This window comes from Notechis scutatus, chromosome 3, assembly GCF_049901735.1.
Source record: "Notechis scutatus isolate UNSWTSFEM ecotype Mainland chromosome 3, rNotScu1.2, whole genome shotgun sequence".
Taxonomy (NCBI): domain Eukaryota; kingdom Metazoa; phylum Chordata; class Lepidosauria; order Squamata; family Elapidae; genus Notechis; species Notechis scutatus.
Genome location: NC_142011.1, coordinates 90,126,376 through 90,153,428, shown reverse-complemented (window position 1 = coordinate 90,153,428; position 27,053 = coordinate 90,126,376). Strand labels below are relative to the sequence as shown.

Genomic DNA, 27,053 nt, shown 5'->3' with positions numbered 1-27,053 from the left:
TTAGTGGACCGTCTGTTTCCTTGATTTTTTTCTTGTTATTTATATGTTGGAAGAAACTTTTTTTATTATCTTTGACTTTTGTTGCAAGTCTTTGTTCATTCTGAGCCTTTGCTGTCCTGACTTCATCTTTGCATATTCTGGCTATCTGCTGATATTCTGCCTTAGTTGTATTTCCTTCGTTCCATTTTTTGTACTTGTCCTTTTTTTTTTCAATTTGCCAGAGAGATCTTTGTGCAGCCATGCTGGTTTCTTCTTGGATTTCTTGTTTTTCTTTCTCAGTGGTATTATGCTGGTCTGGGCTTCTATGATCATACTTTTTAGAGTTTCCCAAGATTCTTGAGTTGTTTTCCCTTTAGGATTTTCATCCATGGAATCTTTCCCAAGTTCTCTCTGAGTTTATTGAAATCAGCTCTTTTAAAATCCAAGACTCTGGTGTCATTATGTTATGTTGCTTGTGTTATGTTGAATTCTAGTATGACATGGTCACTCTCACCCAAGGTTCCTGCAGTTTCAGCTCCCTCTATCACTTCTTCTCTGTTTGTAAGAATTAAGTCTAGTATGGCTGTCCCTCTAGTTTCACCCTCTACCTTTTGGACAACAAAGTTGTCAGCAAGGTTGGTTAGGAGCTTATTTGATTTCTCACTTGGTGCAGAATTAGTTTTCCAACTGATATCAGGATAATTGAAGTCTCCCATTACTATTGTTGTGTGTTTCCTGCATATGTTTGTTAGTTGGCTGGCAAAAGGACATCTATTTTTTCTGCTTGATTGGGTGGCCTATAATATACACCTATGGCCATGTCATTCTTTTTTTCTTTTATATTGACCTATATGCATTCTAGGAGATTTTCATCTTTGGTTTCATGCATTTCTGGAGCAATATAGTGGTCCTTTACATACAGTCAACTCCACCTCCTCTTTTATGGGGTCTGGTGGTGTTTTTTTTTTGAATAGTTTGTATCCTTCTACCAGTATATTCCAGTCATGGGTTTCATCTCACCAAGTTTCTGTTATTCCAACTATATCATATTTACCTTCATGTAGTTGTAGTTCGAGTTCACCCTGCTTGTTCCCCAGACTTTGTGCATTTGTATATGGGCACTTGAGATCTTTATGTCTGACACTGTGTTTACTGTCTATATAACCTGTGTTGTGCCTGCCTGCCCCTACTTTCTTGCCAGCTGTTTGATTAATGTACATGGTACGGCACTTACTATTAAATGCTTGTTTTTAGTTGGCATCAAGGTTGATAATCTTACCTGCACAAACATCTGTTTTGCATACTCTGGTTTACCACAAATGTTCTTTGTATAGAACAAGCCACTAGAACTTTAATTAGAATATTAATAAAAATCAAAATTATTTAATACTTTGTTGATTAACTACTGAAGTTCATGTTCAGTGCAATTTTCTTTTGTGCTTCTCACTCAAATTAGGCTGATTTTCCAAAATACCTCCATAAAAGCATCATCATGTCTTGAGATTATTTGGTAATGGTGTGGAATACTTCACATTACTGACAAAGATCAGTGGTGGGATTCAATTTTTTTTAAATTACCGGTTCTGTGGGTGTGGCTTGGTGGGCATGGCTTGGTGAGCGTGGCAGCGGAAGGATATTTCAAAATCCCCACTCCTTCCCCACTTCTGCGGGAAGGTTACTACAAAATCTCATTCCCTCCCCACCCTACTAACCTGCTTTCCAGCTTTGTTCTCCTGTGCAGGGCAACAAAAGAAGACCCAGCTGATCAGCTGGGACTCGGGAGGCAGAAAATAGACAGGGGCGAGGCCAGTCAGAGGTAGTATTTGCTGGTTCTCCAAACTACTCAAAATTTCCGCTACCGGTTCTCCAGAACTGGTCAGAACCTGCTGAATATCACCTCTAGCGAGGATGATATAGCAATGTCAAAGCTAATACTACATACTGCATTACTTCTTTGCTGCCATCTAATTCTTTTCAGCAATCCATGCCCAGAGTAAACAAAAAAAAATATATCTTAATTTGCCTTTGGACAAGGGGAAACATTAACCTTCCAAGATTAATGGTCCTAATCTGTTAATACTTTTCCTCCTGGATTTAAGAATTGCAGACCAAAGAGAAAATGACAGAAAAAGAACCTGCAAGAGAAGATGAACAATTCACATGAGTAAGAAACAGCGTGGGGAATGCACATCTCAGTATTCTGAAATTCCTTTAAATGTAGCTAAGTACATGAGACAATAACTAGTGAGTTTTTTAACAACGACAAGGTAATTATTACAATATAATACACTTTGCTTTTCTGTAGTTCCCGTTGGATATTTTTCACCTGTGGTCTTCTTGAAATACCATCCTAGGGCTGCCAAAGGATAATATGGCCCCCAGTTGAGAACTATTGGATAAAGACACAAGGCTAGAAACCAAGAGATCATGAATTGTAGTTCCACTTTAGGCACAAAGCCAGCTGGCTGACTTCGGAACAATCTCATTGTCACAGTGGTGGGAAGAAGGGAGTGGTATACCACTTCTAAAAAAAGTTCCCCCAAAAAACTAGAGTTACTTATCCAGGCAGTTGTTCAAAGTTGAGACTTTTGTAAAGACACGGAATCACAAATGATATCTTAATTTGGCTTTAGACAAGGGGAAATGTGAACCTTCCAAGATCAATAGTCCTAATCTGGTAATAATTTTCCTCCTGAATTTAAGAATAGCAGACCAAAGGGAAAATATTGACCATCTATATATCTTTATCTGTACCTGTCTAAAGAGTAACTGTAATTTTGTTTTAGGGGTGCATCAAGTTTTTGCACCAGTGAAGAATCAACTCTAAATTTGTCCAGTCTCATGATGTTGATTATGTTGTATAGAGGTGAGTTTGTGTATTGCTGACTCAGCTGCAATATATCTGAAAGAACAAAAAACTTAGAGGGTTTTGCTTCAAGTCCTCCAGCTTTCCCGTTGGTTAGCGCTTTGACTCCCACTGTTCCCTTACTTTTTTCTCTTCTCACACTACAGAAGTTCACCTACTGTAACTGTGTTTTCCATTTGAGGTCAGTAAAAATGAAGACAATTATATTAACTTGAAACTGTTTGGAAGGGGGAGGGACACCGATGATATAGCACGATCTGAAGAACATCAAGCAACATATTAAACAGATCCATCCAGAAAATCATTAGAAACTTTAACTATTGGTGACCATCCAGGTATCCATAATAATCTTTTCTAATATACAGTATTTACTCTCAAGAGGAAACAAAAAGGAATGAAATATATAGAGGAGTGAAAGAAAGAAATGGTAGAAAGAACATAGGTGACCATTATTACTTCTGATTCTGCCCAATATTTGTTTGCCTAACCCATTAATATCCCTGATATGTAGTCCGCTTATTTTTGTTAAAGGAATGTCATTAGGTTTTCCCTATTTAGAAATTATGGGAAAATAAAATCCAATACATTTCATTTTTAAAATGTGTTTTCCAATTTGTGTGGGCCTGAGATTTTAAGTCATATCAGAGTGTGGTATTTTTTTTTTAATTGATACATGAATGGAACTTATAAATATTCAATCTTTTTTTTTAGGAACGGGTACCATAATTTTGTACAGAAGATGAGGAAAAAACTTACTAGAAACTGAAAAATATGTGGGGTGAGGGCCAAGTTAAGGGCCCATATGTTAGAGTGCCCCCTGGTGAAGAATGCAGGAAATTAGAGTTTGTGATTCTGGAACTTAAAACATAATTTACAAAGTTGATGATTAAAAAAACTACCTATTTTGTGGGTATTTTAAAGGTGTTGGTCGAGTGGACAATTTGGTAACCCTCCTGCCTCTTTTCAATATGTCTACTAGAATTAGCCTCAGTTTTTAAAGTCAATGTCCTCTTCCGTTTTTGCTTTTGGGAAAGTTTTTAAATGCTGCTTTATTTAAAATTTTACTTCATACCCAAAATCAATTAAATTGCTTTAACCTTGCTATGACTGCGCATAGAATTTACATTTATGAATTAGTCACTTTTTCAAGTTTTCTCTTGCTCATATGTATAAAGTGATAGCTTGGTATGCTTTGGATAATGCAAATTTCAAGTAGTAAAGTATAGGGATGTGTCAGTGCTGTATTTGGTTTAGGGCTTTTGTAAAAATTAATCCCATGCTTGGGACATTTATATATAAATAGGGCAAAAAGAATTTGAGATTTTCAACATTCACGTTTGGATGGTAGTGATACTAATCCATTATACTCATCCATTATCAGCCCTCCCAGGTAAATCACATAGGAAATCTGACCAGCTGAGCTAATTTTACTTTACTGTAAGACTACATTAACCAAATCTTACAAGTCTGAAAGTACAGATCTTCCAACATAACTTTTAACAGCTTGATAAATTAAGGTGGATCCTTCCTAAGTTCCTTTCTCTGACAGTTATGTCAATTGGAGTCCTCCCACTCTTGTCTGATCATTCCCTAGGTAGCATCTCTTCCCCTCATCCCCCATGGGCATTCACACATCCCAGCACATCCATCAAGACAGTTTGGTGGGAGCTGATCAGCTTTTTAAATTACACTTTAGTATCTTTCAGATGTATGAACCAACTCCTGGAATTCTCCAATCAGTAGAACTGTGGCTGGGAAGTTTTGAATCTTGAATTAAAATTGCTCTTTTTTTTCCTGACATCCTTATCTTTGGCTGGGAGATACATGACCATTTTCATGCTCACAATAGTTACTGACTTTTCCCTGTAAATACTCAGATTAATTAAAAGACGATCATTAAAAAAAAGATAAAGATCATACGTTCATGCTCTTCAGGCTCTCCCAAAGTTATCCCCCAATTGTCGATGAGACTAACTGCTATTATTAGTAGTACTATTAACGTTTATTATTTTTGTATCATAAACATTTGGGAGTCAATGAACAATCTAAAACTTAATGAAGGGATCAATGTGCTGAAGAGTTTGGAGACCATTGCTTTACAGAGATACAAGTCTTCATAAACAAGATGGAAAGAATTTACATTCTTTAAGAAATGAATGTGTAAGAAAGAAAAAAAAACTAACATCATTGTGCAATCTGTTAAATATACTAATCAGGCAATGATTATTAAAATAAGCCCAGTTTGTGTTTTGAGAAGGATATTTTGTCAAGGAAGTGAATACTTCTGATCTTAAGTGTGAACAGGATTGAGAAGTTAGCATCTATTTCAGCAGAGAAGAATAATTCTTGTGCCTTTTATATAAGGAACAGGCCAGATGTTGGAAGTGGAATCCAACACAATCAGACTTGCAAGATTGATGTCATCCCATTAGTAGGTTAGATCGGGAACCAACTCCACAGGATACTGCTTTTATTTTGAGTGGTAATCATAACAACATCTAGCAAGTCTGATTGTACTTCCTCTCCCTTTTTTATTTTCCAGTGAATTGGGGACACATCTATTGGAGTCATTTTTACTATTCTGGACTTCAAAAATATTTCCATCCCTTTTTCCTAGATAATGTTTCTGCAAATTTCCATCAAGATCATCTTCCAGACTCACAATATACGTTATTAGATCTTACTGTACAGTTTTCATGCACTTCCCATTTCAACATGGCAGGAAATTAAATTATTGGTTTTCACTAATTGCAAGTAAAGCTTCCAAGCACAAGGACTTCAAAAAGTCTTGAAAATTACATAACTTTAAGCCTTAGATTATCCTCTTGTTTTATATTTTTGTAGAAAAGGCCAGGAATGACTGTAGGGGAATTGTCAAAAAAAATAATCAAAGTCTTTGATCATGGTCAAAACTGCCATTTTGCCTTTTTATACCCTCTTATGTGGATATCCCTGTAATAAGCTATTGCAACACCAAGAAAAAAGATAGTCAAGACGTTTCTTCAACTAACACTGTGAACAGAGTTGGAGAGCAATTCTTAGCAAGTGTCCTGCTTCTGGTTTCAAACACATATATTGTACACTCAGACACATGTATTATGAAATTAGCAATTTTACTTCAAGGCTAAAGAATTAACAGCAAGCAAAGAATGTAAGCAAAACAGAAGCTTGCCTGAAGAGTTTGCTATGAATAGCAGTTCACAGAAGAATAGTCCAAATCCAATCCAGGGTTCCAAGAGTCAAGTTAGGGTTGTCAGTCAGTCCAGAGGTGGTCCAATGTTTTTTTTTTTTTTACACAAACAGGATTCATGGGAATGACACAGAAGAGCCATAGATCAGATGTTGTTTCCAACAAAGAGAACATGGCTCATGACTTACTTCTTAAGTCGGGCTTCAGCCAGGTATCATTCTTCAAGAGATTTACTCTCTTTCTTGGCAAGAAATGGCCCTGCTATGCTCTCTGTTGGCCAACTGTGGAGGCTTACATATTTCTCCTCTGATTGCTCCAGCTGTCCAGATGGTGCCTCTGTTTGATAAACTTCATGTGAATCTTGGCTTGTGTTTCCTGAGGCTGACATTCCACAAGTTCAACTTGAGCAGCTACTCTAGATGCAGCTTCAAAATCTGAGTTGTGAGCCTGGGTGGAAGCCAGCTGGATGACCTTGGACCTGTCACTCCCTCTCAACCCAAATTGGTGTCAGGTTCTGTAGCAAGCCAGCTGAAAACCAGAAGCTGTGCTGCATCATGCATCGATAAGCTCCACTGTAAGAATAAGTAAATAAAATACAAAATAATCTGACTTTGGAACTGAGCAGGACAAATGCTGAGAACAATTAAGAGAATCTTTTTGAAAATAGACTGAGTAAAAAAAAATCAACCAAGTCAGACTTGTGATCTGATCCCCTTACATCACGGGTGCCAAAAGCACTGTGTCGTGTTGCTGTCAAGTGACGTTTCGCGATGTTTTTTCTCATTCGCAGAGCTGGAGTGGGCATGGCCTGTGCATGATGCATTCGGCCCATGGGCCACCAGTTTGACACCCCTGCCCTAGGTTGTCCTTTGTGCCTTTCAACTGAGGGTGGCAACATTGCTAGATAGTGATTTCTGTTAAGTTCGGAAGGACGGATTTCAGAGACGAGAGACTCGGGTTCAGTAACAACAGCTCTTTATTAATAGGCTAGATCAGACTCAGGAAGGTAGCAGCCTGCGGTGGCTCTTTTATAGAGCTTGCCGAGGCTTGGCGACCAATGACATCACTTTGAGTCTCCCGCGCTTGGTTTTAACCAATCGCGGCAGACTCTTAGCGAGCCAATCATAAACACCCAGGCTGACCAATCAGGTAGCGGTTAACACAGACCAATAGCAATGCAGGGTTTCAAGCCTGCTAATATGGAACAATTTCAATATGGTAATTGCATGGAATGATTGAAAAAGCAAAATAAAAAAGACCCTTATAAAATCAAAGCAATAATATAATTTAACAACGAGCCAAACTTCTCCTGAGACTGCCTGAACTTTTGAAATGTGGTTTCCTCACTTGAGAACTCAGGATGACACCGCCAAAATCTTGTACAGATTTGATAATCTTGTGAGATGTGGGCCTTTTTGGAAATATATCAGTGTGTAAATATGACTGATTAATTACAGGATACTCAGGAGAGGAAAATACTAGTATTTGAACACAGGGCTATTTTCAGGCCAGAGTTAAAAAGGCAATGTTAATTTGGCTCCCAATGGGGAAACCAAGTACCGATGTAGTCTACTTCCTTATTTTCTATTAAAGCTGCTTAATGAGGTCTCAGAGTACCGACTACATAGGTAATTGCAAGACAGAGAGCAATTCAATACCGGGGAAGGAAAAAAAAAAACAGCTGGAGAAGCTGGATGCAATATATTCAGAAAGGAAGGCTTATTTATTTATAGTTAGGAGATTGGACAAAGATTCTTAGGATTTCTAGGAATATCAGCCAGAAAGATAGTTCTTGAAGAAACAATTCTAGATTACTTGAAAAAGGCAGTAAATCTAAGTGCTGGTTTATTTATTCTGTGTATCTTTTCTTTCAATCTACAGTGATCCAAGCTATGCCCAATGTATGTAAAACCCGAAAGAAATAACCATGGCTCGTATCAGAACAGAATTTTGCGTTGAAGTCTTGATTCCACTTAGCAAATGGGCATTACTTTTGAATGAAATAAAATGTGTTTCCTTCTTAAAAAAGAGCAAGAAGCCGAACTAAAGTTAAAAAGGAATAATCAGTTGAGTCTAAAACTAGTGAAAGCAAATAAACATTGTTATAATTCCTCTGGAAAAATGGACAAGGGCTGGATTCTGGCAAATTACTTTGGCAGAAGCACATAACAATTTTGCATTTATTTATTTATTTTACTTTTGGCCTAGCCAAATACATTGTTTTTGAAATGCTTGCCCAACACACCACACAAACATCAACTGTATTTATCAGCTTAGAAGTGGGGGAAAATCAGTTTTTCAAGAAGCCAAAAATACTGACAATGTCTTTGTGCATGCTTTTTTTCTGGTTAGATAAATGCTGCCCAAATAAAACAAAATATCTAGGTGATCTATAACATATATTCTGATATTTAAGGAATTCCTGAAGATTGAAACCTAAAATTCTATAGCTCTGTAAACCAATAGCCTGATTTCCATGAAATTTATATTACCCAGTATACGAATACCAGGAAAACTCTAATATATACCAAAGTTCAAAATTCAAAAGTTAAAGGTAACAATTTGGAAAGCAGTGCAAGGTCTCCCAGAAGCATAAAATCTAGAAAAACCATAGCTGCATCACTTTGATGTGATGGAAAGATATGAAATTGCCTCCTTTAGATAAATTTTCTTTGATGTGCTTATAGAATCAAAGGTATGGCCTGTGGGTATTTTAATATATAATATTTTATACGTTATATTCATTAGTGAAACTGATTGTATAAATATGTCTGATTGGAATACACACACACACACACACACACACATATTTATATACACAACACACATACACATTTATACAATCATTTATACAATCATTTATACAATCATTGAGATGATAGATAGATAGATAGATAGATGATAGATAGATAGATAGATAGATAGATAGATAGATAGATAGATAGATAGATAGATACTGTAAGTGTGTACATGGTACGTAAAGAATACCATGGAAAATTTCAGTTGGGAATTTCAGTTCAATCCATAGTCCAATCTTTGTATTTGCGGGATCCCTCAGGTGTCTGCTGCTCAAGACCTACAAAAGTTTCTTGGAATGATCATACAGAGATCTGAAGGTTACTTTCAGCAGTATGCTGATGACACTCCATTTTACCTCAGCAGTCTATGTGGTTCAGAAAAGCCTGTGCAGACAGTTCCTTGGCTACAGTGAGGAGCTGGATGAGCTCCAGCTAACTAAATCTGTATTCTGTTAATATGGAGTTGCTATTTAGTTTCTCAGTCCTGATAATTAGGAAGATAGCTTTAACAGAATAACAGAGTTGGAAAGGACCTTGGAGGTCTTCTAGTCCAACCCCCTGCTGAGTCAGGAGACCGTATAACCATTCTGGACAAATGACTGTCCAATCTCTTCTTAAAAACTTCCAGTGAACTTCTGAAGGCAAGCTATTCCACTAATTAACTGTTCTCACTGTCAGGAAATTTCTCCTTAGTTCGAAGTAGGTTCTCTCTTACCTTAGTTTCCATTTGTTATTTCTTGGATATCTATAGAGGGAGGGCCAGGTTAAAATAGTGAAGTTGTGATCATGATCGCAACACTGAAGACCCACCATTTGGTTTGGATACTGCCGACGTGTATAGAAGGGGTGGGGTTCGAGTCACACAGTCAAAATTGCCATCTTGACTTTGTAACCACCAAAATCCTGATTTAAAGTTAATTGTTGTATGTCAGTTGTGTTGCATTTCCATAAACCAATCCCTCCATGAATTACTCTTCCTATCACCTATTAGCCACAATGGCTGAGTATAGTGGTAAGCAAACATAGTTTGAGAGATAGGAAAGGTTAAGGTTGGTTCCCTTGTGGGTTGGAGGTAGATAAATAATCTGGATCTCTCTATGCAGGCTGGATATCTGCATGCATGCTCTTTCAGGCAGGCCCTCACATGAGAGGAGGTGGATAACATGCTATAACAGAACTAGAAGGATTGACATCTCTCAGGTAGAAGATTATGTACTAATGAAGTTATGTACTAATTTCCTCACATTTTTGGCTTGAACTTGACAGGAGAGAGAACACCTCCCCCATCTCAAAGTCACGAGATTTTCAGGAAGGATAAACTATTTTCAGCACTTTGAGCAGGCACAGGCTTAATATTGATGGGTAGCAGGACAAACATTTCCTAAGTCATTTAACTAGTTAACACGTGAGCCTCCTTTCTATTGCTTCCAGAATATTCCTATAATTGGGTTCTTGACATTTGTTGATGTTGGTTTCCTTCCTTTCAAAATCAGAATCAAGCAAAAGGAATATCAAGAACCCAACCATTCAACCCTGAGTTGTATGTACTGTATTCTCTACTATTGAGTGATATAAGTGTTCTAAGGGATATTTTCAGACAAAGTAATGTTGGTAGTCAGCATAATAAGGAGCCTCTGTGGCGCAGTGGTTAGAGTGCAGTGTTGCAAGCTACTTCTGTAGCCAGCTGCCTAAATTTGGCAGTTCAAATCCCACCAAGGCTCAAGGTTGACTCAGCCTTCCATCCGAGGTGGGTAAAATGAGGACCCAAATTGTTGGAGGCAATATGCTGACTCTGTAAACCGCTTAGAGAGGGCTGTAAAGCACTATAAAGCGGTATATAAATCTAAGTGCTATCGCTATCATGAAGTGTAATCACATTGATACATCTTTGAAAACTGCAAATGAAAATTGGGGAGTCTTTCCACACGTTCAGAACCTGGAATGGGTTTATTTTCTCCCAAATTAGAAATACTGTTACTGAGCGCAGGGAAACATTCAAATATTCAACTATTCCCCAATGATCGTGAAATGATTTGTTATTTTTCAGGACAATGTTTATGTTATTGCATTGGGTACTGTACCAGACTCAGAGAAGCAATGGTGAGTAGATAGCTGTGGGGTGTCATCTTTGGAAGTGTAGAGATGCTACCCAACTGCTAAAAATGGATAGTGAGGCTAAAGCTCAACCATTTCATACTTGTAGAAGGGCCATAGCTCCACATTGAAGTCAGTTATGGGCTTGAATAATGTAGATACTCAAATATTTTATGTGATCTATGCTTGGTGTTCCTGGCGGCTCTCAGAGTAGACTTATAGTCTAAGCCATAAGGAGGTATGGTGAAAGATGTTCAGAAATCACCTTGCTGTGGCCTGTGACTCTTTGTTAAATGCAGCAGCGCATCTGATAATGTGATCAGATCTTTTTCCAGGAAGCTAAACCATGTTACAGTAGGAAATATGAGCTGCATAGTGGGGGAATAGCCAAAGCATGTCAAGAAATGTCCAAGTTTCTTTTGTTAGGTTTCTAGGAGGTCTTTGATTCTGTGTTCCAAGAAACCAAAGCTCTTCTGTGAAGAGCAGGGTAAGAAGAACAAACAATGTGTCTGAGCCAAAGGTCTCCCTTAACTAACTGTACCAATTGCTTTTGTGCAACAGTAACTCCTTGGGTTTCTCATTGTTCTCAAATAGACTTGCCAAGATGAGTGGCCAAAAACTGTCATAAGCCGTGATAAGATTTATACTTGGGGGACAAACCATATGATTTCCAGTAGCAACGTCTATGGAATTTCCATAGAAGTCACTAGAAATCAAGGGTGTCGAACTCGCAGCCCGTGGGCCTGATGTGTCACGCGCTGGTCACACCCACCCCAAGTTTAGCGAAGGGGAAAAAAGTCACAATACCTCACATGAGGACATGAGTTTGACACCCGTGCTGTAGATTTATTACCAATGCAGAACTACCGTACATGTGTTGTACAGATCTAATTAACTAAGGGAATTCATGGCTAGCCTTGATGGCTTTAAAAAAATACTAAATATGCAAAAATGATTCATGGGTCGATAAATATCAATTAAGCTGATTCAGTAAAAGCTTTACGTATAGGCAATTACACCTCAAAATACCAGAGTCCAATGGAAATGTCGAGAAGCTTAAAAATCTGGCAACAGTATTAGAAGCCCCATCACTGTTGTGCTTGCATACATCACCACTGTGAGCTTTGAGGAGGCATGTAAAATAAAGCTCTCTAATCTTCAGATTGATCCAGCAATGCTTATGCTCAGTTTGCTTATGTCTCCAGTTGGGGCTCTACAGATAGGAATCTATGGCTATGAAATGAAAAAAAAAATAGTATGCCCATTTTAACTTACATCAGTGGGTTCTATTTATCTAGGCACTTTACTGACAACTTCTTTGGGAGCTAAGTAAGGTGTACATTTGGTACTAAGTCACAAGCAATACCCAAAGAGTGGCTACGATAAAAGAAAAATGAGTAGAATGATTGGGAAAATTAGAACACTATTGAAAGTACAGCAACAGTCTACATCCGTGTTGGCAAACCTATGGCATGCGTGCCGGAAATGGCACGCAGAGCCACTTCTGCCGGCATGCAAGAGGTTGCCTGGAAAAGCCCCACTGCACATGCGCATGCACCGCCACCTGACAGCTGATTGTCGGGTATCTGGCGTGCATGCGCAGGGGTGGGGGTACACAGGAGATGCGCGTGTATGCGCAGAGATCATGGGGGGTCACACACACATCCACAGAGATGTGCGCCGCATGTGGGGGGGGGGGGTCCTGCACGCATGCACAGGGAGCGTAGTGGGGGCAGCACACATTGCCTTCTGGGTTCTGGCACATGAGCGCACGCACACAAGCACACATGCAATTTTCGGCACGGGTGCCAAAAAAGATTAGCCACCACTGGTCTACATCAATCTTTACTACTTTTGAATATGCCCTCTGTGGCAGAAATGACACGTTTCATATTTAATTATAAACAGGTTCCCATTTTCAATGCTAAGCTTACTTTAGATGATAATGTCACAAAAATGTTTTTAGATCAACTTGGGAAAGATGCTCTCCCAAAGCATGTTCATTACTAATTGACATAAGAAATATAAGCTTCAGTACTTGGTTGGGATTAAATGACAAGCTTGAAAGCCTTCCAAACAGGAAGTAGATGGAAACCGTGAGTTCATAATATTAATCAAATGATGTATTTAAAATGATGGAAAAGTAGTCATTAGCACACCCATAGTAAACAGGATTACCTCACTAAAAATGAAGAAACAGGAAGAAAGTCATGGATGAATAGCTACAAAAAAAGCCATTATTCTTCACATACGTTAAGGTTATGTGAAAATATGGGCGACCAAGAGACTATGATCAGACTGGTCCATTACAAGAATGATACAAAACAGCAATTGTTCCTCCTACCCCAAAGTCCATCTGGAGGGCAGAAAGAGTCTCAAAATTTGGGGGTTCCCCAAACTGCATTTGGGGGTTCCCCAAAATGCACAGAATCTTAGCTAGGGGCTCTCCCGAACCCCTGCAGCCCACCCCTGACCCTGTTCTTTTTTCCTTGCCTAATGAACAGAGAAATACCTGCTGACTCTAAAAATCAGTCTCAGGCTTTCAAATGCTGCAGTAGGATTCCTTGAACAGCAGAATAACATGAAAAAGGGTAGCCAGATCTACAGACCTTAAGGTCCCTGTGAGTGCACCTTTATGGCAGAGCTAATAATGATAAACAGGGTTCTTCCCCTCAAAAGCAGCAAATCGATAAAGAATGCTCCCCTATTGCCTGTAACCTTTCAAGGCATTTATTGGTGTTGTGGTATGATATTTTCCCAATCTTCACCACTAACTGCTACAGCATTGCTAAAGAGTATCTTGAGATATTGCAATAAAGCAGGTAAATATTATATTTGTTTCGCATCATGGTAACGTCAAATACATACGCCTCAGATCTTCGCCTCCAGATCTTAACAGTTTCAGTGGCCCTCAGAACTTTAAAAAAAAATGTGTTGACATTTGTGTAAAGCCAAATTAATTACTTGTCCAGTAATCTTGTTCAGTAATCTGATTTTTTCCCCCTAAAGGTTTTAACCCTCTAATTAATACTGGGAATGATTCTCCAGTGCCTAAGTTTTGTTTTTTTCCACTCTCTCTTTCTTTGATTTTTAGTCCATCATTTACATTCAAGGGGAACAAGATAAGTTTGTTGTGTAGACATTGTAATTTCTTAGTCTGGGACAAGAATTTTCAGTTACGGTGGGATTGCTAAGGCACACTTGTCTAAAAGCAAGACCCATTGAACTCAGTGGGGCATGTGTTCCTGTGTAAATAAGCATATGACTTGAGTAGCAAGAATATACCAATAGCTAAGCTGAGCTTTCTTGTCGGGTTTTGCCAGCAAAAGAATGTGAAAGAGTCAGGATGAGCTTCTTCAGTTCAGGAAGAAGAAAAGCATTCTCCACTCATTACTCTTTAACCCTTCCCCCACTGCCTGAGAGTACAACAATGCCCCATCTGTGTTGAGGGTAGAAAGAACCAAACGCATTAACCAAACGACTCATCTGCCTAGGTTTCAAAAACTGTATTGTGAATATCACACTGTCCTGTTTAGTCGGCAGCCCTCCTGAAAGGCAGATTTAAAGCCTTAATGAGGTAAAAATTATTTTCAAACAAATAAATCAAGAATAACTCGATAAGTGTAACGATTAATTTACCGCAAAGCTTAGATATTGGCCAAGAAAAAAAAATCTGAGCTAAGCTCTTAAGTGGGATCTATGCTTTATGAACATGTCATGTCACATTTCCTTGCAGCATGCAGGAGACAACAATTAAACAATTAGGAATGATCAAGCACATAGAGACATTATTCTTCTGAAATATGAGGCAAATCATGTCATACTATAAATATCATCAGCAACCCACTGGAAACACAACAAGTAGACCAAAACAGGTCCTTAAGTATTTGATTATTGTTAGAAAGAAATAATCATATATAATTTGACATGATTAAACAGAATGTTTCACATTTTTCCCTGAATCTATCATTGTATGCTAATTGCCCTTATAAATAGTATTTAATTTATGCTAATATGTGGGGAATATCTGGTGCTCAAAATGCCATGTTTCTAACATTGGGGGAGAGACTGATTCAAACTATTCTAACCTTATACCTCCCCCAAAACTGTTACAGTATATACTGAATTTATCTGGTTTCTTCCTGTTACATATTCTACTGCATATCTCATGTCACAGACATCTTCTTAATGCACAGGAGAATAGGAAGACATCTTATTGAAGCAGTGTAAAGCATACATGCAATTAATTTCTGAAATCAACCAAGATTATGGTATGAACCACACTCCCTAAGAAGATAGATGTCACAATGTCATAAACTTTGCATGGGTTGTATCATGTTTTTTTAAAGTCAATAACCATCATGTCTTTTGGGTGTTAGCTCCAGAACGTCTCTGTGGAGGAACAGTTAGAAAAAGATAATTAGTTATTTTGATGTTAGACCTAACCAGGGGTGGTATTCAGCAGGTTCTGTCCAGTTCTGGAGAACCGGTAGTGGAAATTTTGAGTAGTTCGGAGAACCGGCCAATACCATCTCTGACTGGAGATTTTACAGTATCCTTCCCCTGCCACGCCCACCAAGCCACGCCCACAGAACCGGTAGTAAATTGAATCCTACCACTGGACCTAACTCTTGCACTAATACAAGCACTGACCACATTGTTCTTCAGAAACGAAATCAAAAGTTCAGATTCTTGCAGTCCTAAAGGCTCAATCCTCTAAATTTCTTGACCTCAGGGAACTGACCTTCTAGTAAATGTACTTAGAGTGTGGTTTTAACATTCAGGCGATCCAACACATTCATTTCTTTTCTTTGGGACATTATGCGGGATACTTGAAAAAGGAACAGTGATGATTTTGGCAGATATGTATTTTATTCACAATAAAATTTGAGAAAACAATGGATATAACCCCATTAGGTATCATAAATGTGGAATCCTGCTGATTGCAGACCTTGTACAGGTGGCTCAGGAAATTTTATCCAATGCTCTGTATACGTGTGTGCACATGTGCACTCACACCTGTGTTTTGAATTGGATTATTTCTTGTTGAATTATTTTCTTCATTCTTGTCGGGATGGGCGACCAAGACTATGATCAGACTGGTCCATTACAACACATGGACACATTCGCTTCACATTGTTGAAATGTACTTAATTCTCTTTCTTTCTGCACTAGACAGCTGAAGTGACTATGTGCTCTCTGCCTTTTTGTGTGTTTCCATGAAACATATGACCTAGGCAGAGAATTTGCTCAACTATTTTGCATCTTGCTGAAAGCACTTAAACATTCATGGGTGGGGAGAAGAGGAAGGTGGCTAGACTCCAAATAATCTCCTCCCTCCCCGGTTAGGTTGACAGTCATTTTCTAACCAACCTTCTGCAAAAGTATTTTTCAAGAAGATGTAAAACTGTCACATAAGGAGAAATGAAAAAAAAAATGTATCAGCAAATAGATACTTACCTGATCTTCCCCGAAAAGTCTGTAGTTTTGGAATTTCTGATCTAATAATTTAGAAGTTGTCTCCAAAGATCAATTTCTCTCTTTTATATGTCCTAAGAAAACACATTTACCTACTTGGATATTGTAAATGATTGTAATGTATTATAAAGTGAGCATAGATGATATTACCTAGTTTGGGTAATGGAACACCTGCAAGAAAATGAGTAAGCTCAGAGAGCACCAAGGACCCCTCGTGTCAACCGTGAGCTACAAATATTCTCCTTCGTTGAAATGTACTTAATTACCAAGGTAAGGTATAAATTCCATTGATGTTTTCACATAAGTCTAGAAGAGATCTATATTATTATGGATTACATTAACAAATCACTGATTGGAAAGAAAATTATAGCGTAAGTACCAGATCAATAAAATAACACTTAAAGAAAAAGATCTGTTGTTTTGATGTTTTATCCCGTCTTCAGTGTAGAACACACCACACAATTCCTTGGATGTCACACCCAGAGGGTGCAAGTTGGAGAAAGGAGTCTTAGTGAATTGTGCCCATGGACCAGAGTTTTCCATTTTGACATCCTTCATCATCCCAAATCAGTTCTTTTCAGCAGTTCTTATCCCAACAACCATGATTGTGGGGCATGATTGTGCTGAACTTTTAGGGACAGTAACATTAGTAGAGGTATAAACCCCTATTTATGTGTATGCATTTATTCATATTTATGTAGCCATCTCTATCCTGCCTTTCTTCCAAGAACTTAAGGCAGGTTGCTTGCATTTTAGCCACATAATTAATAACCCTGTGAGGTAAGCTGGACTCAGAAAGACTGCGCTAAACTTGCCTAATGTCTTAGCATGACTTGAACCTGAATTTCTCCAATCCCTTTCCAATGCTTCAAACACTAGACCAGGGGTCTCCAAACTTGGCAACTTTAAGACTTGTGCACTTCAACTCCCAGAATTCTCCAGCCAGCATAGCTATGGGAGTTGAAGTACACAAGTCTTAAAGTTGCCAAGTTTGGAGACCTCTGCCACTAGACTATACCGGTTCCCAAGATCATCCTGTTTTCACATACATACATATACACATACACACATACATTCAGGCAATGTATATAGTATATAGTTTATTGTTTATATAAGAAGGAAAAGATCATTCTAAGCTCAGAATGTTAACTTCTAAGAGTTCAGTGAGACTCCTGGCTAAATAGGTTCAGATGGGGCTGTATTTCTTCATAGTATTGTTGCTGGAATCTGCTGTGTATTATTTGCACTGCCATTCTTATGTTGTGCTTTACAGACAGCCAAAGCATCGCAACAAATTAATTGTGCTGAATTAAGTGGGACATTTTTTCCTAATTGTGATGTTAGGATTTCCGTGGTTCTTCCCGTGAATAACTGAGGCTGATATACAGGTAGTCCTTGACTTATAACAGTCTGTTTAAAGTTACGACAGCGCTGAAAAATGTAACTTATGACCACTTTTCACAGTTACGACCTTTGCAACATCCTCATGATCGTGTGATCAAAATGCAGATGTTTGATTACTGGTTCCTAGTTATGACCGTTGCATGATCATGTGATCATCTTTTGCAAAGCAAAGTCAATGGGGAAGCCAGATTCACTTAACAAGTGGGTTACTAGCTTATCAACTGCAGTGATTCACTTAAGAACTGCAGCAAGAAAGATAGTAAAATGGGACAAACTCACTTAATAAAAGTTTCACTCGACAACAGAAATTTGGGGCTCAGTTGTTGTCATAAGTTGAGGACTACCTTATTAGATCCTATCTGCCAACTGTCTAAACACATTTTTCATTATTTTCCTGGGTCGTCTAGCATCAGGAGAACATTTATGGGTATACAACCATGCCTATACACATGTTCATCCAACTTTCTGAAGCACCTGCAGCTAAGGGCAGTTTTAGGCTTTCTGTGCACTTAATTCCTAAAAAATGAAAGACAGTGTCACATCTCCCTGTCCCCCTTTAACACGTTCCTACAATTACTTCCGCAAAGGGGTGCATGCTGAAAAGCACTTTCTGTTAGGATCCGGGTCACATGTACAACCTCCAAGTCCAGCAAGTCGTTTCCAGCTGGGCTTCAAGAGATCTTGTCATAAACCCCCTTCCTTGATGGTTTGCCAAAAGTCAAAAGCATCTCCTGGGCTCTATGTATCCTACAGCCGGCTTTTTCCCTTGACCACGGAGGCCAATACTGAATAAACAAAGGTAAGCGAGGGGCAGTTGTGTGGGGGGACGAGGCCCAAGAGTTCGACTCTGCTTCGCTTCACGTTGACTGAAGGTCTTCGTCATGGGAAGAACGCTTGGGCGGCGAGGGGTGGGGTGGGGGTGTAAGGCTCTTTTGGGGGTGCCATACCACAACCGCCGCTTACCTGAACGGACTTCTTTGGGAGCGCGAGGTCGAGAGTTCGTGGGTGAAGGGGGGGGCGGGCGGGCGGCAGGCGTGGCTTTCGAGTTGTAAGGAAACTTCCCATTGGTTTGTGCCCGGCATCCTCCCTGTCAATTTTAGACTCCCCTAGAGGGTGAGAAGAGGAGGAGGAGGGGTGGGTGGGGGAGAGGATAGAATGGGAGGGCGGGGGAGGAGGAGGAGGAGGAGGGGGCCGCCCGTCCTCCCGCCCGCCTTCTCGCTCGCTCGCTCGCTCGCCCTGCGCTACCGCGGCCGCTTTCCCGGTGCGCCTCTTGGCCAGCCCCCTTCTCGGGATGCAGCCTTCAGTGGAGATGCTGCGCTCCTCGCGTATGGATTGAAGCCCCTCTCTTCCTTTTCGGTCTGGAGAGGCGACTCTAAAGGGCCGGATCCGGGCTCTGGTTAAGAAGGCGGCAGCGCCGATCCGAAGTCGCCTCAGCCGGCACTTTTCCCGGGAGCGGGCTTTTTTTTTTTTTTTTTTTGTGGGGTGGGGGCAGCCTAGTCGTCCTTGGGCTCTCCATGGGTTCCTAAGGGAGTCGAGGCCGAGCGTCTCTTGGAATACAAGCGGGACGGAGGCGGCCGCGGCGGGCGAGCCGGACGGAGAGGAGGGGGGGCGAAGTGGGTCCCCGGCGAAGGCGGGCGGGTCGCCGTTGGCGCGCCCGGTGTTGGGAGCGAACCATGGAGAGGAGTCGGCAGTGGTCCACCAGGTGGAAAACGAAACGGCGGTTCTGGGACTCGGCTTTCCCCGCTCTTCTCGTCTCGGCAGCGCTTCTGATCCAAGCTGCGGAAGTTCGAGGAGGTAAGAGAGCCAAGAGCCCCCCACCCCATAAGCCCCGGCTAGAAGAGATGGGACTGGGGTGAGGCGACATCAGGGCAGGTCGCAGCCCCTGATTTCTAAGTTGACCTTAACAAGTGAGATGGGGGGAATCGAACCTGCCTCTGTCTCCCTGGTCACATTCCCTGAAATGAATGGGAGTGTGTGCAGATATGATTCTGGGATCTGCTCGCTGATTGGGTTGGGGAGCGCTCTGTGTATGCTCCGGGGATTTCTTTTTCTCCCTTGTTGATTGAGCCCCGTCACTGGAGCCCCGGACCACGGCTGCTCCTTAGTTCGAATTAGCAGCTCCCTTGACTTCAGCGTATGGAAGGATGCTGGGGAGAGAACCTAAGGAAGATCCAAATTCTCCCCAGTTCTGCTCGTCCAACTAAGTTCAATAAACTTGATTTCTCGAGAGAAAACCCAGAGATAGGATCGGTCCGTGTATCTCCAAGACCGTCCCCGCCCAGTTTTTAAAAGCGCTGTGGAGGGCAAAGTGAGAATGGGAAGGAGGAGGTGGGCTGCTGAATGCAGTAATGGAAAAGAACTGAAACCCGAGAAGACGGCAAGGGAATCTTTTGAATAGCAAGAAAAATCTTACTTTTTGCGATGGTCGGCCAGTTTTCAAACTGGTAAAGAGATGGCTTGGGCAAATTCCCTCCCACCACCTCCTTGTTGAGATGATTGAACTGAGTGAATTCACCCACATTTGGCCAAAGGGAAGAAAAGAAGGGAGGGGCAGAGGGGTGGGCTTGGTTAGCTTTCATAGATGGGCCACACTTTGACTACAAAATCCACAGGCTGCTTCTTCTTCTTCTTCTTCTTTTTTAAAAAAGAGAATTATTTCAAGTTGACCCAGACCTCTTTCTAGCTTGGATCCTGAAATGTCTTGATAACTCCTTGCTTGATCTGTCCTTGACTTGCTTGAGAACTTTTTTTGAGCGATGCAGAGATGCTCATCTGGTGTGCAGTGGGGTAGCTGACAAGAAGACTTCAGAAGAAGCTGAGATATTCACATTCAGAGAGGCCAAGGGTTTATTTTAACCCATCTCAAATATTACCTTACCTGCCCCCAACTCTCCGGTTGTCTGCCCCAAAGTCCCCATTGACTCTCTAGCCAGCTTACGTGGCAAAGCTGAAACAGGAGGGCAATGCACAGAGCAGCAGGAAACTCCTCCCTCCCCTTAGGTGCATCTTTGGCAGAAGGGGCAGAGTGGAATGAATGGTCCCATAGGTGGGCATGTGTTAGTCTGCAGTTTTTGGAGCTGCAGATGTTGGAACTTACTAAGAAGATCGTTTAAAAAGAGGGGGCGAAGGGGGAGGGAGATTGGGAGGGAGGGAGGGAGGGAGGAGGGGGGGAAAGAAGAGACTTGAGGGGAAGACGACAAAATAGTAATACATTTTCCCCCTACAGGGAGAGGCATATTGGGAAACAGTCCCATTTATAATAAGCTGAATGTGTTCTAAACCAGATACTTGGGATCCATGATGTGGAGGTTAGAGGCACTTTCCCCAAGTCTGGTATTATAGCAATTTGCTTATATCCCTTCCTTCAATTCTATACAGATTTGCCTTGTGACTGCTTTCTTTGTCAACTTCTGTCCAGTGAAATCTATTGAAGTTATTGCATAGTGTGTGCCCTTCCTTCCCTCCTTCCTTCTTTCCTTCCTTCCTTCCTTCCTTCCTTCCTTCCTTCCTTCCTTCCTTCCTTCCTTCCTTCCTTCCTTCCTTCCTTCCTTCCTTCCTTCCTTCCTTCTGGATCCCAAAGCCATGGTAATATGAGGACTCTAACTCCAGTGAAACAATTTTCCCTTTAAAAGTACTTCGTGCTTTTCTGAATTGGATGCTTCTTTTCATTGGCTCAACCATTTAAGCGCCAAGGAGAGGAGAAAGATGCTTTCTGAAAGCTCCCATTCAGCCTCTGGGTTCCTGCTCACCTCTTGGACTGGACCTGTCAGTCACCTCAGCCTGTCTATCTGCCCCCTACTGGCCTGCTCTGAAATAAAGCTGTGGGCACAGAAGTCAAGCCACACTTTCAGCTCAGAAGCAGGGGTAGGATTACTATTTTCTTGCTTGGTGCCAAGAAAAGCTTTCAGAGAAGGGATGTGTGAGGGGAAAAATACAGCTACTGTTTTCTTAATGTTCCTTTCCTCCAAGATCCAAATATGATTTGGAGATTCCTCTCCCTGACAAACTGGTTTGCTCTGCATCTCTTTCCTGGAAAATCAGATGCTAAGTGGTACTTCCCCCCACCTCACACAAAAAAGGAGTGAATCTTGCTATTCTCCCAGTGCAGTTCAGAGGATTGAAAATAGGCAGACATTAGTTTTGCTATGTGATGTTGATCCTTCTAGGGTTGTAATTCACTGAAGTATGCAATATGGGAGAATGTTCTGATGAAACTGCCCTCTGGGTAGACATATATTGGAATGCTGCTGTCTGATGACAGTTTGACAGAGTGATTAAGAAATCACATTTTGACAAATCCCTGCATCACCTTCTAATATCTGCTTTTTTTTTTCCCCTAGAATGCCAAAAAGAAATCTGCAGACATGCTGTTCTTTGTTTTTTTCCCCAGAAAAGTCCCCAAGTTCTTTCCTGAACAGTGGTAACTGTTTGAAGTACAGTCAAACTTTTGATCATTTTAGCAGGCATTAAAGTTAAGTGGGAGAGAGCGAGAGAGCGCTCATTTGGCATTTCCGAAAGGCATAGGTTAAAAGTTGCGTTCTTTTACTTTTCCCTTTGTTGTGGTTAGCAAGACCTCCAAGATGTAAAATAGATATAAGCTGTCTCCCATGCAGTGGTAGAAGAACACTAAAAAAGAACAATGAAATACACACAATGTATTTAAATAAAGCCAAGGTAAAATAGCCTCTAGATATTCTAAAGATATTACTTTAAAAATGAATGCAAATTAGCTCTAATATTAAAATGACAATCCATTATTTTACTTAAAAAGCAGTTTTCCAAACAAAGCAAATGGATTTTCTTTAAAAGTTATTAATCCCAATTATTTTATTCTTACATCTTGAATAAACTGTTGAATCTGCAGAAATTTCTAAACTAACATATAAATATAATTGCACGTATGCAATGTGATGTTAGTGTGAATGCAACTCTATCGAATAAGCGGCACCGGCTTTATGTGAGCAAAGGGTATGCAATAAAACTGGGATGATTTAAAAAAAATCTGAAACATATTGTGATGAATGATATGAGCGGTTGATGATGATATCATACAAGAATTCTCATTCAGAGAATGTTTTGGAAATTCATATACTGTATATTTCAGAATTCTGGTCTGGACCCCTGTTGGACAGCAGGAGGAAATAGCATTAGATATATTTGCTGCCTTGAGTTATTTATAAAACTAATAAAGGGAAAGAAAGAAAGAAAGAAAAAGAAAAAAAGAAAGAAAAACAACGTTTCATTTTCATGAAAGAACTGCTATATGTAAACATATTTGATGTAGTTTCTTAACTTTTTTTTGGAAAAGCAGCTTATTCTAACATATTTTTTGTGGATTATTTTTGTAATGTGAAATCAGTTGCCAAGGATGCATGAATAGGCTACTTTATTCAACATTGCTCTAGTAGATGAATAAAACAACAGTTTTATTAAGGCGTATTGTTTAATGGGTTAACAGATTTAAATTTTGTGAGGAATTTCTAAAAGACAGTCTTCAGTGAACTTTACAATAGAAACACTGAGGTAGCATGTGCTGATCGATTATGTTTGTTAATAGTTACCAAAATATTATTTTCAGATTACATTAATGTCTTACCTGTTTCTTAGATGCCAGCCATGGCAGGTTAGGCAGAATTCCTAGAATCTTATCTACTGAGTTAGGAAAGACGATCAAATTAGAAAACAATGGGGAGAAATGTGAAATAAATTCTAGCTAGTTCCACTTACAGACATGGCTTTGAATCCCATGGATTAGAGAGTAATATGATCCGAATCTCCTCACTGCACATCCTTTAACTTTGGCAGTGAAAAGAACCAAGGTCCAGTCTGAAAAACCTTTTCAGTGGCCAAACTCTGATATCTTTTTTTCTCTCTTTCTGGTCTGGCAGCTGACACAAAAATATGCCTGGTATGTTGTGTAAGTCCTGCAGTTCTTTACTTGCCCTTTACAAGAAGGTGAGAAGAGGGGGGGAAAACCCTGTAAGAAAAGGAAGGTAGATTTTTCCTCCCTCACTGCTAAGCCACTCCTTCTAAGAAATGGCTTCCTATTTTGTTGCTGACTTATATATCTCAAAAAATCTCAGACTAGACCTCGCCCCTTTCTGCAACATGGAAGAAATGTGCAAGTTTTTCTCTTAAACAGTTTTAATCTTAATCTGTGTCTGTAAATTTGTCTGCTGAGTAGAAGGCGATTGTAGAACAGGGATGTCTTTCATAATACTAGATATCTCTTGCTTGTTTGATGTTCTCTAGAGAACTAGAAATTTGGGATTAAAAGGTTCATTGAATGCATTTGAGGTCATAAAATGAAATATGGCTGGCGATTAAAAGGGCATGGGAATGAGCCTCTGGAAGCAAACTTTGAACGTGATAAGGAGGACTGTGCCCATTTTGGAAATTATTTTGAAGACATGCTTTGGAGCAAATTGAGAGCAGAACTTCTCTGGACAGAACTCTGAAAGAATATGCCTGCTGTAATGAACAGCAGAGAGTCTGAAGCCCTTTTTGCAAATTGGTTTTGAAGTCTGCACAGCCCTTCTAATAAATAACAGAAAGCATTGCTTTGATGAAGTCAGTAAATAAATGCATTTTTAAGTATCATTGCTTTGAAAATACTGGGAGCCCCAGTGGCGCAGTAGTTGAAGTGTAGTATTGCAGGCCCACAACCTGGAATTCAATCCTGATGGGGCTCAAGGTTGACTCAACCTTCCATCCTTCCCAGGTTGGTAAAATGAGGACCCAGATTGTTGGGGGCAATATGCAAATAAAAGTTACATTGTACACCACCCAGAAAGTATTGTGAAGTACTATGGGATGGTATGTAAGCCTAAATGCTATTGCTCTGCTATGCTATACTTCAGGGCTGTCAAACTCCTGGCCCACGATCCGGGCCCACTCCCAGTTTAGCCAAGGAAAAAAAAGTCCCAAATGTCACGTGATGCCCCTATAACACTGTGAATTTGATACTCCTGCTATATTTAGTATTAGTATGACCTAGTATTATTAGGTTGCTCAGTTTTACATGCAGAAGAGCTTTTTGCATTTCTGGTAAAAAGGATCCGGGAAGTTGTTAGGACATAAGAATTTGCCTTTATCTTGAGACACTAGAAGCAGCTTGGGATGTTCCATATATTTCAATTTTGATACATCAAACATTAAACTCTTCTTTTTTGTCTCATTCTTTTTTTTTAAACCCAACCATGAATTCTGAACAGCCATACTTACTCCAAAAACAAGATACTTGTTTGTTCTTGTTTAGTAATCACAACTGGGACCAGAAACTCAGTCATTAGTTGATAAATGAAACAGCAACTGTGCTTACAAACTTACTCCAACTTTCCTTTGTTTTACAGATTGATGAAAATTGTAAATGCGAGGTGTGGTCACAAAGTTACTTTTTTCCTCGTGGCTGTAACTTTGGTCACTAAATATGTCAGTTATTAAATGAGTACCTGCAAATAGTCACTTTTTAAAAAGTTGTTAGTTTCCATATAATCCAAAAGGGGCAGAAAGAAAATTGGGCTGGTTCTGTCTTTAAGTAAGCAAATGAAAGCACATTTGCTACCACTCCTGCTTTCAAATGCTGTCTGTATTGGGATTATCTCTACAGAGGAAAAGGCAGCCTAATGTTGCCTTGGGAATTTAGTCCCGGGCTCACAGAGGCAGTCAATGAAAAGAGAAAACATATCCTGCAGCCAAGATAAGGATAGTGTGAGGGCTGGGTCAACTGAAGATCTCAGAACAGGTGATGGCCAACAGCTGGAATGGGACCAGAAGCATCTTTTTTTAAATATAATGTAAATCCCATATTCATATCCCACTCAACATCCAATTGATATATTATGAAGGACCCTTTAATAAATATCTACAGTTCTCCTTGGCTTGTCTAATTTCTGTCCACTGTGCTGATGCCATGTCAGGGGAGATTTTTTTTTCCGGCTCTGTGGCCATTTGGTCTGTTTTAGTATAGAAAACTACTCTCTCCACCCCCAAAAAAGAATTATTACAGTATTCTTATAAGCATAATAATAACAAAAGTCCATTGGGATAATAATATTTGTCATATCTTCTGTTTAATTTTGTATAACCAAAACATAAGATTTTTTACCAGCGAACTCTAAGAAGTTTGCTCTTTTTCTCACCATACTTTCCTGCTTCCTTTAAGGAAACAAAATCTTTAACCATTTGTTAATTTACTGTTGGGTCCAAGTAAGCTAAATGAAAGCAGACGGCATCTCTTGTGCTTTGGAGAAAGAAATTGTTCCTGGGGAAAAAAACAACATTTAGTCTTTTGGATGAAGATGCCATAGCCCCAAAGCCACAAATCACCCATTCACTACTTCTGATCTACCACAGAAAAGTGTATTACCAGCTGTCAGATTAAGGCATCGTTTTAGAAAGAAAACAGTAAGCTTTGCAAATTATACAAGTTAATGTAGCAAGGCTGTTGGCCTAGCATAATCTAGTAACTGATTTTAAAATAAACTAATGTTTAATAGTGTTCTTTTCTTTTTAAGGAAACCTTTGTGTGAGAAAGTTATGATTCTGGGAGAAGCCATAATAATAGTGCATTCAGTACAAGAAATTAAAGTTAACTTATCTTGTGCAGGTTATTAAGATATGAAATTATTAAGTTTCAGAAATTTGCAGAATTGAATTCATGTAGCCAAATGGTCTCCCAAATCAAGATTAACACAGCCTAAATCTCTATATTGTATTCCATTAATAGAATAGAATAGAATTCTTTATTGGCCAAGTGTGGTTGGACACATAAGGAATTTGTCTTGGTGCAAATACTCTTAGTATACATAAAAGAAAAGATACATTCATCAAGAATCATAAGATACAACACTTAATGATAGTCATAGGGTACAATAAGCAATCAAATCCTATTAGGAAACAGTCAATGTAAATCATAAGGATACAAGCGACAAAGTTACAGCCATACAGTTACAAGTGGGAGAGGATGGGTGATAAGGAGTGATGAGAAGATTAACAGTAATAGTAGTGCAGACTTTGTAATAGTTGAACAGGGTTGAGGGAATTATTTGTTTATCAGAGTGAGTTTTTTGGGAAAAAACTGTTCTTGTGTCTAGTTGTTCTGGTGTGCAGTGCTCTGTAGTGTCATTTTGAGGGAAGGAGTTGAAACAGTTTATGTCCGGGATGTGAGGGGTCTGTAAATATTTTCACAGCCCTCTTTTTGACTCGTGCAATATACAGGTCCTCGATTGAAGGCAGGTTGGTA

General features: G+C 39.7%; 1 protein-coding gene across 2 annotated transcripts in view; it reads left to right on the top strand.

The window, feature by feature from the left end:
- Nucleotides 1-19,055: 19,055 nt before the first annotated feature.
- COL11A1 (collagen type XI alpha 1 chain) overlaps nt 19,056-27,053 on the top strand; it is a 272,464-nt gene continuing 264,466 nt past the window's right edge. For both annotated transcript variants that reach the window (XM_087960746.1, XM_087960745.1), the window contains exon 1: nt 19,056-19,603. In XM_087960746.1, coding sequence (XP_087816872.1) covers nt 19,483-19,603 — 121 coding nt within the window. In that variant the 5' untranslated portion in view covers nt 19,056-19,482. The remainder of the gene's footprint in view (nt 19,604-27,053) is intronic.